General features: G+C 36.0%; 1 protein-coding gene across 7 annotated transcripts in view; it reads left to right on the top strand.

Annotated features, from left to right (window-relative positions):
• The window catches only part of ZMYM6 (zinc finger MYM-type containing 6), a 41159-nt gene that overhangs the window by 16013 nt on the left and 8571 nt on the right, over window positions 1–16575 (top strand). For 6 of the 7 annotated variants that reach the window (XM_077844821.1, XM_077844823.1, XM_077844820.1 and 3 more), the window contains 9 exons: window positions 73–264; window positions 2766–2916; window positions 3332–3447; window positions 4252–4569; window positions 4748–4898; window positions 6704–6876; window positions 7981–8128; window positions 9401–9541; window positions 9980–10020. In XM_077844821.1, the coding sequence (XP_077700947.1) occupies window positions 73–264; window positions 2766–2916; window positions 3332–3447; window positions 4252–4569; window positions 4748–4898; window positions 6704–6876; window positions 7981–8128; window positions 9401–9541; window positions 9980–10020 (1431 nt within the window). The remainder of the gene's footprint in view (window positions 1–72; window positions 265–2765; window positions 2917–3331; window positions 3448–4251; window positions 4570–4747; window positions 4899–6703; window positions 6877–7980; window positions 8129–9400; window positions 9542–9979; window positions 10021–16575) is intronic. The other variant, XM_077844824.1, reaches the window with a different exon arrangement.

The following is a 16575-nucleotide window of genomic DNA, read 5'->3' on the forward strand; positions in this document are numbered from 1 at the left end:
CTTCTGCTCAAAGATCCGAGATTTTTAATTGGCTTTACTGATTTTGGATGTATATGTGTTTTTATTTCCTAGATTCGATTTGAAGTTAAATATCAAAATGTGGTGCATGGTCTTTGTAGTGATGCCTGTTTTTCAAAATTTCACTCCACCAACAATCTCACCATGAACTGTTGCGAGAACTGTGGTAGCTACTGCTATAGTAGCTCTGGCCCATGCCAGTCCCAGAAGGTTTTTAGTTCCACAAGTGTCACAGCGTATAAGCAGGTATGAAGATCCATCTGTCACATATAGTTAGGCTCGCTCCTTCCAGGGTGGCCCTGCAGGGATGAAACACAGAATAAACAAGTAAACTCTTCCCGTCAGTTGATCTTGGTGTATGAGTTCTCCTGTAGAAAAGTGGGATAGATTCTGGTGGTGTAAGTGTGGATTGTGGCAGTGAGATGATACAGGTGAACCAGATCGTGTTTTAAGGTTTCCTTCGTGATCAGGAATTCGCAGATGGAATGTTATGTTTTGCTAGGAGTTGGAAATATTTTATGATATACTGAGAAGTGAAGAAAGCCTCATGTTATTGTAAATAAACTATGACCAAACAGTTATAGGTGATAAAATCAGTGAATTTTTTTCCTTTTAGAAAAAAGTATATTTTAATGTGTTTTATTTTTTTTTAATTTTTATTATTTTTTTAATGTGTTTTAGAATGAATTTGGCAACATGCCTTATTAGACTATGTTAGCTAATTTTTATTTTTTATAATGAACAGATTCATTTGGTTACTAAATAGATCAATTTGGGTTAATTATTGCAGAATGATTTGAAATCTTTAAGAAGTTACTTTTCTAAAAAAAGGTATAAATGATAATTTTTTTTTCAGTTAGCAAGTTTATTTTTAATTCCTCTGAGCACTTGTTAGTGGACATTTATCTTTGAAAAGTTTCCCTTTTCTAGGAATTACTACTTTTGGCAGTTAGGTTACTGTTTTCATGAGAAATAAAATCCATGTTATTTTTATATACATGATCCAAAAATCAGGTCTATTCCTTATTTTGTTGCTGGTATTATACTCTGTCAACTGCATAAATGATGTTCCTCTTTTACCAGGAAGATTATTTAGTGAAACTTCACAAATTTGTATTTTCCTACTACTTAATTCTCCATATAACCTCTTTTTTAAAATTAAATTCAATTAACATGGTGTAGTATTAGTTTCAATCATAGAGCTCAGTGATTCATCAGTCTTATATAACACCCACTGCTCATTACATCACATGCCCTCCTTCATGCCTGTCACCCCATTACCCCGTCCCCCCCACCCCCTCCAGCCACCCTCAGTTTGTTTCCTGTGATTAAGAGTCTCCTAAGGTTTGTCTCCCTCTTCTTCTGTCTTGTTTTATTTTTCCCTCCCTTTCTCTATGATCCTCTGTGTTGTTTCTTAAATTCCACATATGAGTGAGATCATATGATAATTCTCTTTCTCTGACTTACCATAATACCTTCTAGTTCCATCCACATCTTTGCAAATGGCAAGATTTAATTTTTTTGATGGCTGAGTACTATTCCATTGTATATATACCCCATATCTTTATCCATTCATCTGTCAATGAACACCTAGCCTCTTTCCATAGTTTGGCTGTTGTGAATCTTGCTGCTAATAAACATTAGGTGTAGGTGCCCCTTTGGATCACTATGTTTGTATCTTTGGGGTAAATACCTACCCTATATAACTTCTTATCAAAAGACTTTTTGTTGTGTCCATGGCAAAATAGTGTAATGGTTAGCCTGGAACTTTGGAGTGAGATGAAATGTTTAATCTCCCGCTTTTCTGTTTATTTGTTAATTGAATTAAAATTAATTTAAACTTTTGGTTAATATAATTTTTAAAAGTATCTCACTATGTTGTTGAAAGGATTCTATGATTATATATAAGTTATTTAGTGTAGGACCTAGCTCGTGGTGAGCACTGAATAAATAATAATATTGGTAATTTATATAAATGGTAGCCATCATTATTATAGTTTTTAAAAACATGAGTAAAGTTACAGGCAGATTCTGTTGTGAACTCAGCTTGAAAAACAGGTAGTTCTGTAAGATCTCCTAATATACATTGAACATCATTTCTATTTCCTCTTGCTAAAGAGTCTTACTGGTTAAGTAACCTTAAAGGTGATAGATGATCTAGATTGATGTCAAGGATCTACTGAGAATGAATGGTCTGTTGGTTCATGTATCATCTGGTCATCTTTATTTGTAATGAGAAAAGTGCATTACGAATGCACTTAAAAACCCATTACGGGATCCCTGGGTGGCGCAGCGGTTTGGCGCCTGCCTTTAGCCCAGGGCACGATCCTGGAGACCCGGGATCGAATCCCACGTCGGGCTCCCGGTGCATGGAGCCTGCTTCTCCCTCTGCCTGTGTCTCTGCCTCTCTCTCCCTCTCTCTGTGGGACTATCATAAATAAATAAAAATTTATAAAAAAAAATAAACTTGAATGTTAAAAAAAAAACCCCATTACTTTTAATGTGTTTTGTTGTTGTTAATAATATATGAATAGTTACTAATTTTCTTCAATTTACACTTTGTTATTGTCTGAAAGAACTTATTTTTCCCACATTCCAACTTCCAGAAAAATCTATACTTAGAATGGCCTTATAGTCATGTTCAAATATTTCAACTAAAGGCAGTCTTTGTAGGTAGCTTTTCTTTTTTCTTTAACAACTTGTATGTTTTTGCTAGATATCTAAATGTTATTTTATTTTCTTGATAGAATTCAGCCCAAACTCCTCCATATGCCTTGGGGAAATCATTGAGGCCCTCAGCTGAAATGATTGAGACTACCAATGACTCAGGAAAAACCGAGCTTTTCTGCTCTATTAATTGCTTATCTGCTTACAGAGTTAAGACAGTTATTTCTTCAGGTAATATTTAAATTTGATAAATTTATAGATTTAGTAACTATTGAAGAACAACATAGCTGGTTTTCTTTCTTTTTGTTATAAACTGAATTTATGCAGTTCAATTGAGACCCAAGGTTTACTTTCAAAGAACTCATTTTTAAGTGAAAATAGTTTTTCACGGATTTTTCTTGGCTGAGGTATTTATTTTGTAGTTTTGTGTGAAAAGAAAGAAAAAAAAAAAAAGGAAAAAACTTGTAAATTCCAATTTTTTGTATTAAGTAGGACTTCACTGTGATTAGTTGAAGTCAGCACAGATTAAAGTTCCTTGATTCTGGTTTTGTATATTACTGAGTATTTTTTAATCCTTCTAATACACTTTTGGATTATTTGTTCATCTATGTAGCTTATTCATTGGTTTTTATTTTTTGTTACCAAGGTGTCCAGGTTTCATGTCATAGTTGTAAAACCTCAGCAATCCCTCAGTATCACCTAGCCATGTCCAATGGAACTATATATAGCTTCTGCAGCTCCAGTTGTGTGGTGGCTTTCCAGGTATGATCTAAGGGAGTATTTAACCCCTGAGGTTCTCTTAGGCATTGGTCTATGGCAGTGTATTGAGTGCTGAAGGTCCATATTTACAAAAGATTATATTTAACTTAGAAAAAAACCTCTTCAACTCTGGTCCCAGAAGTCATTTCTGCAAAACGTCCCAGCCGGGCATTGAACTTCAGTACTATTTTCCTTTTCGAGGGTCCTTAGCTAAACTACCCTCCCTCCCACTCTTGCCCTTGGTTCTCTGCCTTTCAAAAGGATAGAAACTAAGATAGGGTTCAGATAGGTGCTCATGTGTCCCTTCCTCTCATCCTGGGCCAAATACATGACTCCTGGCATGGAGGAGGCCTCCATTTACTTGTCCCATTTGTTCCTCATTCTCTGAAATAAAGTAGAGTTTAGTGACCTTCTGGGGTGACAAGATGCCTGATACAGTGTTCCTGGCTCCAGGGTGAAAAAGACTCCTGGTGGCCTCTGTGCTCTTCCTGGCCATCAAAGGCTGGTTGGTGATGGAAGTGCCAATGGAGAGGTATTTTGGGGGAAAGAAGAGGTCTGCTCTAATTTATCAGAACCCTGTATTAGAGGTGTTTGGGAAGCCCAAATTCCAATTCTTAATCTTTTAATGTGTTTCTTAGTCCCTCTATTCTGCAAGTTTGCCATTTAAACTCTTTCTTTGAACTACTTTATAAAGCGTTTAGGAAATATTTGTGGGGACATTAATTTATTAAAACGAGAAAATGAAAATTACCCAAGTCACATTACTTCTCAGTCGCTAAAACTTTTGTCTTATTTGTGTTCTTCCAGAATGTATTTAATAAGCCAAAAGGAACAAACTCTTCAGCGGGGGCCCCATCTCAGGGTCAAGTGGTTGTAAACCCACCGTCTGGGTCAGCAGTGTCAGCTGCAGGAGGTAACACCTCTGTTGGTTCTGGTTCTGGTTCTGCTTCTGGTCCTGCTTCCGGTCCCCCTGGCTCCATCAGCAGCTCTGCCTCTGCCACAGCCAGTTTCCGGCCTCTTGCTGCCCCATCTCAGCAAGTTGTGGTAGCCCGGACACTTGTTAAACTCAAGTGTCAGCACTGTTGCCATCTGTTTGCCACAAAACCAGAACTCCTTTTCTACAAGGTAAAGAGAAATCTTGAAAGGGATGGAATATAGATGTATCCATCAGAAACATTTGTCTTTTCCTCTTTGACAGTCAATTTGCTTTGAAATGAGGAGAATGATTTCATAAAGATAAGCAACTGTTTAATTCTATCTCACTGACTGATTGGTTTTTTGTTTTTTCTTTTTTTCTCTGCAGGGTAAAATGTTTCTGTTTTGTGGCAAGAATTGCTCTGATGAATACAAAAAGAAAAATAAAGTTATGGCAATGTGTGACTACTGCAAACTGCAGAAAATTATAAAGGAGACCGTCCGATTCTCAGGGGTTGATAAGCCATTTTGTAGTGAAGGTAAAGAAAGCAAGCAATTCAGTTTATCCACAGAGCATGCAGGTTTTTTTTTTTGTTTTTGTTTTTGTTTTTTTTTTTTAGCATGCAGGTTTTATAAAGTAATTCGTGCTGAGTTGGGCTATTAATCTATAATTAATTTTCAAGTAATTTTATTTTATGTGTAATTTGAGGCTTTTTTCTTGAGTTGATGCTTAATTCACTTTTTTTTTTACTTTTTACTTATTTTTATACATAAGTCACTTTAAAGTCTATACTTCTAAATATTATAATAATCTCAATAAAGGAAAACTTGAAAAAAAGTTTTAATAATATTGTTAAAAAAGTTTTAATTTAAATATTAAAAAAACTTTTAATAAAGTTGAAAAGTTTTAATTTAAATATTAAAGTTTCAATAAAGTTAAAAAGTTTTAATTTAAATATTAAAAAAGTTTTAATAATATTTTAAAGATTTATTTATTTTAGAGAGAGAGAACACGTGAGGAGGGGTGAGCGAGTGAGCGAGTCTTAAGCAGACTGCATTCAGGGCACGGAGCCTGACGTGGGGCTTGATCTTACGACCCTGAGATCATAGCCTGAGCTGAAACCAAGAGTTGGATTCTCTCTCTCTCCCCTCCCTTTTTTTTTTTTTTTTAAGAGTTGGATTCTCAACTGACTGGGCCACGTGCCCTGAAAAAAAATGTTAAATATTGTAATATATTTGTGATCATGATTGGCTTGTGGTGATTTTTTTAAATTACAGTAATTTTAAAGAAATTGCTTTAAAATTCAAAGACTTTTGAAAGATAATTAGGTCAATGGTATTAGTATAGAGTTAAAAAAACCTCTTCAGGGCAGCTCAGGTGGCTCAGTGGTTTATTTTATTTTATTTTTTTAAAGATTTTTATTTTTATTTTTTTTTAATTTTTATTTATTTATTTATGATAGTCACAGAGAGAGAGAGAGAGGCAGAGACACAGGCAGAGGGAGAAGCAGGCTCCATGCACCGGGAGCCCGATGTGGGATTCGATCCCAGGTCTCCAGGATCGCGCCCCCGGCCAAAGGCAGGCGCCAAACCGCTGCGCCACCCAGGGATCCCAAGATTTTATTTTTAAAAAATTTTTTATTTACTTATGATAGGCACACAGTGAGAGAGAGAGAGGCAGAGACACAGGCAGTGGGAGAATCAGGCTCCATGCACCAGGAGCCCGACGTGGGATTCGATCCCGGGTCTCCAGGATCGCACCCTGGGCCAAAGGCAGGCGCTAAACCACTGCGCTACCCAGGGATCCCTGGCTCAGTGGTTTAGCGCCTGCCTTCAGCCCAGGGCGTGATCCTGGAGACCCAGGATCAAGGCCCACGTCGGGCTCCTTGCGTGGGGCCTGCTTCTCCCTTTGCCTGTGTCTCTGCCTCTCTCTGTCTCTCTCTGTCTCTCTCTGTGTCTCTCATGAATAAATGAATAAAATCTTAAAAAAAAACAAACAAACCAACCTCTTCATAAGTTTAGCAATGACTTGAGAGATCTTTCTGTTCTTGTACCCCCTTGTAAAGAGGGTGCTTAAGCAATTACTGCTTCTTGGCTTAAGAAACTTTTAGATCGCTGATGTTTCTGAAAATAGATGGCCTAATATTTAAAGTGTATTTAAAAGGTGCTACAATTTTGTTTTGTGAATATAGAGACTATCCTTGCTCCTATTCTAGAAGCAAATAATTATGTCAAGTATTTAGAAATTAGCTAAGTTGGTACCTGAGACTGTGGAAACTCACTTTACCTCCTTCAGGTTAATGTAAGTTTGATGTTTCTTCCTTTCATCCATTTTGGTTCTCAGTTTGCAAATTCCTCTCTGCCCGTGACTTTGGAGAACGATGGGGAAATTACTGTAAGATGTGCAGTTACTGCTCACAGACATCCCCTAATTTGGTCGAAAATCGATTGGAGGGCAAGTTAGAAGAGTTTTGTTGTGAAGATTGCATGTCCAAATTTACAGTTTTATTTTATCAGGTAAATGTAATCTACCTCTTTGGCTTTCTGAAGTTAGTACAAATTATTTTCTTAAAATATGTTTTGGATCATGTGAAGTAAAATTTAGTGTTTGGAACTGGGTAAAATAAATTATGGGCTCCTAAAGCAAAATTCAGTTGAATATAAATATGAAACTTTGGGGGTAAAGAGTATAGGATTTCTGGAGATTTTGCTGTTGTTTGAGCATATGTTCGTTTTATTTTTATATTTGGCTTTCTCTTGAGGCATATTGACCTTATTTATAACTGAGTTCTTTCAACTTAGAACCTTACATAGTTATGTTGCCTTAAGTGGCTCTCTCATTCAGAAGGTTACTCTGATGAATTAAAAGTCAGACCTTGTTCTCACTTCATAGATCAGATGACTCTGACCTCCTTACCCACTCATTGTAAAAGAAATTACTTTTTTGAAAGACTGTGAAAGCTACAATTAATTGAAGCATTAACACACATCCAGTGCTTCATAAGTGTTATTTTATTTAATCCTTACTACGATCCTTAGAGGTATTACTACCAGTTTATAAATAAGGAAAAAGAGCAAGATCCAGGGAGGAGAAATAATGCACCTGGTGGGTGATAGCTAGACAGCACCTGTAACACTCCAGTGAAATCATGTTTATTTTTCTACCTACCCCCTAAAGCGTAATCATTTTGGTGGAGAAATATGTCTTTATCATAATTATATGACCAGGAAACTATCTCAATACTCAAGACAAAGGATACCTAATTAGATATTTCTTGAATAAATCAATAAATCAATGTCTTTATAACTCCAAACTGCATATTCTTTCTACTACATTGTGCTGCTTTTTAACCTCTTAAAAGTAGAACCTATCTTTAGATTCCTTCATCAGTAATTTTGAAAATGGGAGATCAATTTTTATATTCTATAGATTGAGGGCATCTATGTGCAACAAATAATTAAGTATATCTAATTTTAACCACATTATTTTAATCCTTATGTTTTGTGATTTCATCTGACTTATGCATCCTGTTTTGATAGTGCCTTCTAGTTTTATGATTAATGTTTTCTTTGCATTATTTTGTGGTCTTAAGTCTATCCTGTCTTACATTTCTTTCTCAGATGGCCAAGTGCGATGGCTGTAAACGACAGGGTAAGCTAAGTGAGTCCATCAAATGGCGAGGAAACATCAAACATTTTTGTAACTTATTTTGCGTCTTGGAGTTCTGTCATTGGCAAATTATGAATGATCCTCTTTCACAAAATAAAGGTAAAATTAAACTTGACTAACAGGATCTTTATGTCAGTGCTAGGATATACAATTGGCACACATAGTTGTAAATAATACAATAAAAACAAAATTTTACTGGATCCAGATAGCCTGGATTTTCTTAAATTTTCCTATAAGAACACCAATAAAAAATTAAAAAAAAAATTTTCCTATAAGATTTCTTTTTTTTTCCTATAAGAATTCTTAAAGATTGCCCTTTAGTCAATCCTGATGCTTTTTTGCTGTCATAATCAAACATACCATGGATAAGCACTAATTTTATAGGAAAATTAGATTTGATTGCTTTTACTTGAATATATCTATACATAAATAACTTCCACTAAGGGATATGTGTAATTAAACTTAATTAGTTTAAGTTAATAAACTAGAAAATCAGGGCAAACAAAGGGAGAGGATAGAAGTATAATATAGTTGCTGTGACTGGCATCAGATTTGATCCGGAGCTTGCTTGTAGCCAAGGAATAAAAAACCAACACATTAATTATATCAGAAAAATAAAGTAGACCAGTTCTTCATAGGTAGCAAAGTTTTTTTTTGGCTAAGAATAAAATAATTTTGCAAGTAGGACAGCTAATATGGTCAAAATATCCAGATGAATAGATATATATGTGGCATGTTCTTAAAGTAGCTCCTTGAAGTAGTATTCTCTGAGTTAGGTTCAAAACATTTGGTATTATGCTCTCTGATCAAAGCCTGGAGTGCTGTTGAATTCACAGAATCCATGTGCTTTGTCCTTGCAGTCTGGCCCTTGTCCGCCTTTGCAATCCTGTTGATCACCACCTTAATCACATATGCCACGTGCCAGGCTTTTATGTCTTCATCCATTCCCTAAGACCAGTCAGGAAGAATTTTCATTTTATAAAATGGGTTGACAGAAAACTAGCAGATGAACAGGTGCCTCACCAACTTATTTATAAAAATTGTCATGTTAAATTTTTATTTGAAGCAAGCTTAGGTAGAGGAGTTTTAATATTCACTAATAGAAAAGGCCAGTTGATTCTGAAGCTAATGCCTATATTTTTACCTGTTAAATAGCATTTGAATTTTATAATTTTAGAGAACCAGCCTGTCTCTAAGTCCTAATGAATGTTAATCTGACCAGAATCACTCTTTATATAGAAAGATATATTCTGTAACATTATATAGAGTTAGATATTTGCACTGCTCCTTGAAAACTTTAGTTGTTAAACAGGGTTTTTTTGTGTGTAACCCTTTTGTTTATACTAGGTCTTACCTTTTTATTTTAATCAGTAAATATATATAAGGCGCAAAGTGCTTCAGTGGAGCTCCCTTCTGCAAGGAAAAATACAACACCAGTTATAACCAGTGTGGTGTCATTGGCAAAAATATCTCCTACCCAGCCCACAGGGAACACTAACAGTGTATTAAAAGGTATGACTTGATATAAAGGCATTTGGTTGGACTGCTGTCTAGTCTAAGCAGCTCTTGTTGCTAATATTTACATTTATATTCATATAAGGAAACATGCTCCTTTTTTCTCAGAGGAGAAGTGAGTAGCAAGTAGGTTGGCCTAGATAGAGAAGGAAGTGGCATGTATAGTTTATTTTTTTTAAGAACCTAAGTGATTTTAACAGAATTGCCTTTATCACTGGAGATTCTAATACAGCTGGATGAGATTGGGGCCCAAGATTCTTTACCTTTTCCCAGCATCCCAGGTGATACTGATGTCCAGTTTCCTCGGACCATTTTTTGTGAAATTCTGGACTAGACTCCAACCCACCTTATTAGTAAGGGGAAAATAATTTCATGGTCTCAGTGTTTACATCTGTATATTCTGGGGATAGTAATGTATATTTTAATTTATAACAGGTGCAGCAGTTACTAAAGAGGCAGCAAAGATCATCGAAGATGTAAGTTTTACTGTTTATTGTTAATATTTTTCCTCATAATGCCACTTGTTTATTTTCGTTTTGAATGTAGTATTCTAAGACATACCTGAATATATTTTATGTGGAGCTTAGTCTTTAAAAAGAGTAATCTATCATGTTGTTTTTTTTTTTTAAAGAAAGTCTCTTTTTCTTTCTTTTTTAAATTTTATTTATTTATTCCTGAGAGACCCAGAGAGAGAGAGGCAGAGACACAGGCAGGGGGAGAAGCAGGCTCCATGCAGGGAGCCGACAAGGGACTCGATCCCAGGATCCCAGGATCATACCCTGAGTGGAAGGCAGGCGCTTAAACCGCTGAGCCACCCAGGCTGCCCTATCATGTTATTAGTTTTGTTTGGGATTGGGGAGCCTGAGTGGCTCAGTGGTTGAATGTTTGCCTTTGGCTCAGGTCGTGATCCTAGGGTCCTGGGATCGAGTCCTGCATCGGACTCCCCATGGGGAGCCTGCTTCTCCCTCTGCCTATGGCTCTGCCGCTCTCATCTCTCATGAATATATAAATAAAATCTTAAAAAAATTTTTTTTTGTTTTGGGACCTTAAGGTTACAACATTAATAAGAATATGTTTTTGACTTATTGCATTCTGGCTTCTTAATTTCTTTAAATACTTACTAATTCCATCTGATTGATTATTTTTCTCTTTTACTACATTCAAGTATTTTTCTTGAAAAGTAGAAAGTCTCTTGAGGGGTGCCTGGGTGGCTCAGTTAGTTAAGGTGTCTGACTTTTGGTTTCAGCTCAAGTCTTGATCTCAGGGGTTGTGAGTTCAAGCCTCACATTGGGCTCCATACTGGGTGTGGAGCCTATTTAAAAAAAGGAAGTCTTTTGAAAAAGTTCAGTGTAGTGTTTTAAGCATCTTCAAATTATGTGAGGCTGAAAATAGTGCAAAGTAAAAATACATTTAAATTCCCACTTTATGTCTCAAATTTGAAATATTGTGAAACTTTCCAAAATTAAAAAAAATATTTTGAAGAAATGCATAATTTCAAATCTGGCAGGCTGAAAGGATTGCAAACTATGTCATTGTTGTCTGTGTCTTGTGTTAGCAGGAAACAATTCCCATCATCCTCTATCAATATCATATGAACCTGATGTGTATCAGATCTTGGGTTAATGTTTTTGGGTGACTATTTTTGGCTGTTCTCTTAACATTTGCTTTTAGTGCAATTAAAAATGTTTTTGTATATCGTATAACATTCTCATTTAAATTCATTAAGTAGTAATAGTGCTAGTGCTAAAAAGTGTATGCCCCAAATTCAGTATCTTTGGAACAGAAGTTGGATGTGATAAAACTCTGTCATGAAGGCTCAACTATGAACCTCCATGCTGTTCATTTAGGAGAGTGCAACCTGCAGAATATTAGAGAGAATGCTCAAAAAACCAAAAGCAGCATTAAAGAAGGTACATTATTTAGTTCACATAAAAATATCTTAGAACCAGGCCAGAATAATGGAATAAATGGAAAAAATCCTGGCAACACAGCTGCAAGATCATTGCTGCCATAATGTGCCCCTAAGGCCAAGCCGTCGCCTGTGCTAAGGCATGAAGTATTTTTGATGATTTGAAAGGAATTGAAAGTGAGACAAAAAGGTTTATTACAAGTCATGGCTGGCTTTCCAATTTTAAAGCCTACTGAGGTTTTAAGAATATAAAAATGAGCAGGCAAGCTATATCTGCTAACCGAAGCTATCAAAAACATTTCAGCTTTACCATAACCTAAAGAGGCTTTAACCTGGAAGACAGCCTCACACCTAATAAAGAGTCTGTGAAAGATGATGAATTTGTGCAAGGTTGGTGAAGGAGATGTTGACATTTTCCTTGGGTGGTTCTCCATGGATTAATAAAGGAAGGCTTGCTAGAATTAGGAAAACAAAGGTAGCTGGAGGAGGGCCCAAGGAGTTAGCCTGGGCCTTCAGCACAGCAGCCAACAGTGAAGTACCTGGCATATGATTTTGAACATACTCCAGCAACAATTGCTATTATTAAAGAAAATGATCCAAATGTGGATTGCTATTTCATGGTGGCAAGGTGAAAAATGGACAGTGTGCCTGCATATCAAGAAATTTTCAGTGGGAAAAAAAATCTTCAGTGGGAAAATAAAAAGGAGAGAAAAGAACCAGCCACATTAGATTCATTTGTTAGCAGAAGTCTTCCAGGGACTCAGACTAGCCTTCCCCATGATGTGGAGAGAGAGCTTCTCCTGATTTGATACCTTTTATCCTTCTCCTTAACTTGTGTTGTTGGAAGATGATAACTTCTTAGTATTTTCAGGCTGGAAACTATATTAGTTAATGAAATACCATTAAGTTAACTTTGTACTTAGTATATTATGTATTATACATTTAATTGTATTTTAAAGTTACTTGATTAATAAATTACTGTGTTACAGAATTAATAATTCTGTTAACCACATAACTATATAATTAAGGTATTAATGTACTACATATTATACTATACTAATATATTACACTTAATATGTTATTAGTGTATATTATAAAAGTGTTCTATATTAGTTGCAGATGTTTTCTGAGAATGCATCCCTCTGTGTGTGTGGGATGGTTAGTTTTGAATTATTCAGGGTTTTCAGGAATATATCCCTTATATTAAATATGATTATGCTGTGTATTTTTTTCTCCCTACATGGAGTACCTCTGTAATTCACCAGTCATTTAAACTGTGTTATAGGGGCATCTGGGTGGTGCAGTCAGTTAAGCTTCTGCTTTCGGCCCAGGTCATAAACACAAGGGTCCTGGGGTTGAACCCCATGTGGAGTCTGCTTCTCTCTCCCTCTCGGTGTGCTTTCTCTCTCAAATAAATAAAATCTTAAATAAACTGTTACAGAATCGCTCTGATTAATATTTTCAGTTTAGTCTATAGCAAGTATAGTAATAAATATGTAGTACTATTACAATGTTTAAAAATCTAATAGTTTTAGAATCTTTTCTTTGTTTCTATGAGATTTTAGTGTGAATTTCTGTCAAGTTATTTAAATAGTCTTAAATTTCAGGGAAAGGTGAGATACAGGAAAGCTTGAAGAAGAAAACCTGCAAAAGTCAGTAAACTTTCAATAAAGATCTATGTAGTAAGTATTTTAGATTTTGCAGGCCATACAGACTCTGTTGCAACTCCTCATCTCAGCTGTTATAGTGCAGAAGTAGCCATAGGCAATCCATCATGAGTGAGTGGCTGTTTTCCAATAAAATTATATTTACGGAAACAGGTGGTGGGCTGGACTTGGTCCACTCCATACTTTGCCAATTTCTGCTGTACTGTATTCCCACCATTAAAAATTAAACATTGTTAGATTGGGCTTATTTGCTTATTTTCTCCTATCTCTTTTTCATTTTCTTTTAAAATTTATGTTTTTTTTTTAAAGGTTTATTTTAGAGAGAAAGAGTGAGAGTTCACAGGGGAGGGGGAAGAGGGAGGGGTTGAGAGGGAATCTCAAGCAGACTCCCCGCTGAGCTCTGAGCCCAACCGGGCTTGATTCCATGACCCTGAGATCATGACCTGAGCCGAAATCAAGAATTGGAAGCTCACCCGAGCCACCCAGGTGACCTTGTTTTTTTTTTTTTTTTTTAAATTTTTATTTATTTATGATAGTCACAGAGAGAGAGAGAGAGAGAGGCAGAGACACAGGCAGAGGGAGAAGCAGGCTCCATGCACCGGGAGCCCGACGTGGGACTCGATCCTGGGTCTCCAGGATCGTGCCCTGGGCCAAAGGCAGGCGCTAAACCGCTGCGCCACCCAGGGATCCATCCTTGTTTTTTTTCTAATTGAAGTATAATTGAGGTACAATATCCTTTTGTATAATTGCCATACAGTATCCTATCCTAGAGAGTACCTCAGTACATCATAGTGATTTGATATTTTTATACATTACAAAATGTTTCCTACAATAAGTCTAGTTGCCATCTGTCACCAAAGTTATTACAGTATTATTTTTTTCTCTATGCTGTACATTACATCCCCATGGCTTATTTATTTTATAACTGGAACTTTGTACCTCTTAATCCCCTTCACCTGTTTTGCCTGCCCCCCTAACCTTTCCCTCTGTTAACCAACAGTTTTCTTTATCTATGGGTCTGTTTCTGTTTTGTTTGTTTTGTTTTTTTAGATTCCACATACAATTGAAATCCTATGGTATTTGTCTTTCTCTGTTTGACTTGTTTCACTTTGCATAATAACTTGCCAGGTCCATTTATGTTGTTGCAAATGGCAAGATTTCATTCTTTGTTGTGGCTGAGTTATATTCTTCTGTGTGTGTATCACATCTTTATCCATCCATCAATGGACACTTAGGTTGCTTCTGTATCTTAGCTATTGCAAATAATGCTGCAGTGAATGTATTTCTTCCTTTGGTGTTTTGGTTTTCTTTGGATAAATTCCCAGAAGTGGAATTGCTGGATCATATGGTAGTTCTATATTTAATTTTTTTGAGGAAACTCTATACTATTTTCCACAGTGGCTGCACCAGTATACATTCTCACCAACAGTGCATGAGGGTTTTTTCCTACATCCTTGCCAACACTTGTTATTATTTTTTAAATAATATCTGAGCTGACAGGTTTGAGGTAATAAATCATTGTAGTTTTGATTTGTATTTCCCTGATGATAAATGATGTTGATCATCTTTTCATGTGTCTGTTGACCATCTGTATGTTTTCTTTAGAAAATGCCTTTTCAGGTCCTCTGCCCATTCTTTAATTGGGCTATTTAGTTTTTTGATATTAAATTATGTAAGTTCTTCATATATTTTGGATATTAATCCCTTATCAGATGAATGATTTGCAAATATCTATGTATTCTATGTGTCTGTTTTTATGCCAGTACCATACTGTTTTGGTTACTGTAGCTTGTAGTATAGTTTGAAATCAGGGAGTGTGATACCTTCAGCTTTGTTTTTCTTTCTCAAGATTGCTTTGGCTAGTCAGGGTTTTTGTGGTTTCATAGGGTTTCAGGGTTCATGTGGTTTCAAATTTTAGTATTCTTCTAGTTCTGTGAGAAATGTTGATGTTTTGATGGGAATTGCATTGAATCTGTAGATACCTTTCGGTAGTATGGGTGTTTTAAGAGTATTAATTCTTCCAATCCATGAGCATGGCATATGGCTTTCTATTCATTTTTATCTTCTTCAGTTTCTTTCATCAGTGTCTTATAGTTTTCAGGGTACAGATCTTTTATCTCTTTGATTAAACTTATTCCTAGGTATTTTATTCTTTTTGATGTAATTATAAGCGGGATTGTTTTTCAATTTTCTCTTTCTAATAGCTCATTATTAGTGTATAGAAATGCAACTGATTTCCATATGTTAGTTTTGTATTCTCTGACTCTACTGAATTAATTTATTAGTTTATTGACTACTATATAGTAGTATGTGGAAGTAACACATTTTGTTTATCCATTGCCCTGTTGATGAACATTAGATTGCTTCCAGTTTTTGACTATTAAAAATCTCTGGTACATTGAACATCCTTATATACATCTCTGTGTGCACATGTGCAGGTGTTTGTCAAGTGTAGATATAAAATAGAATTTCAGAGTCAAAGAACATTAGCATTTTTAGTTTTTAAAATGGCTGTTTCAGTTTTTGTTCCCCAGAAGTTTATGATTTTACTTATTTCCACAGCCTCACTATAATTTGATGTTGTCAGATTTAAACTTCTTTTTTGGGATCCCTGGGTGGCGCAGCGGTTTAGCGCCTGCCTTTGGCCCAGGGCGCGATCCTGGAGACCCAGAATCGAATCCCACGTCGGGCTCCCGGTGCATGGAGCCTGCTTCTCCCTCTGCCTATGTCTCTGCCTCTCTCTCTCTCTCTCTCTCTGTGTGACTATCATAAATAAAAAAAAAATAAAAAAAATAAAAATAAAAATAAACTTCTTTTTTTGTCAATCTGTTTAGTAATATCTTCTTGTTTTATTTTGCAGATCACTAATTACTACATGTTTGCTTATATTTCTATGTTTTTGTTTTGTTTTGTTTTTTAAGATTTTATTTATTTACTAGAGACAGAGAGAGAGAGAGAGAGAGAGACAGGGAGAGGGAAAAGCAGGCTTCATGCAGGGAGCCTGATGTGGGACTCAATCCTGGGTCTCCAGGATCAGGCCCTGGGCTGAACACGGTGCTAAACTGCTAAGCTACCGGGGCTGCCCATATTTCTATGTTTTTGAACATTTGAAATTTCTTTGAATTTCCTATTTTTTATTTTTCCCCATTTTTGTGTTGAATTTTTTCCTTATTGATTTATAGAATTTCTTTATGTACTCTGGATTTGCCCCCACCTCTTTTTCCTCATGTTCACTGATACAAAAACATGCAGTAATACTTAATATCTATTTAAAAAGATATTTTAGGGCAGCCCCGGTGGCTCAGCGGTGCCGCCTGCGGCCTTGGGTGTGATCCTGGAGATCCGGAATCAAGTCCTGCATCGGGCTCACTCCATGGAGCCTGCTTCTCCCTCTTCCTGTGTCTCTGCCTCTCTCTCTCTCTCTGTGTCTCTATGAATAAATAAATAAAAATCTT

This window comes from Canis aureus, chromosome 13, assembly GCF_053574225.1.
Source record: "Canis aureus isolate CA01 chromosome 13, VMU_Caureus_v.1.0, whole genome shotgun sequence".
Classification (NCBI taxonomy): Eukaryota; Metazoa; Chordata; class Mammalia; order Carnivora; family Canidae; genus Canis; species Canis aureus.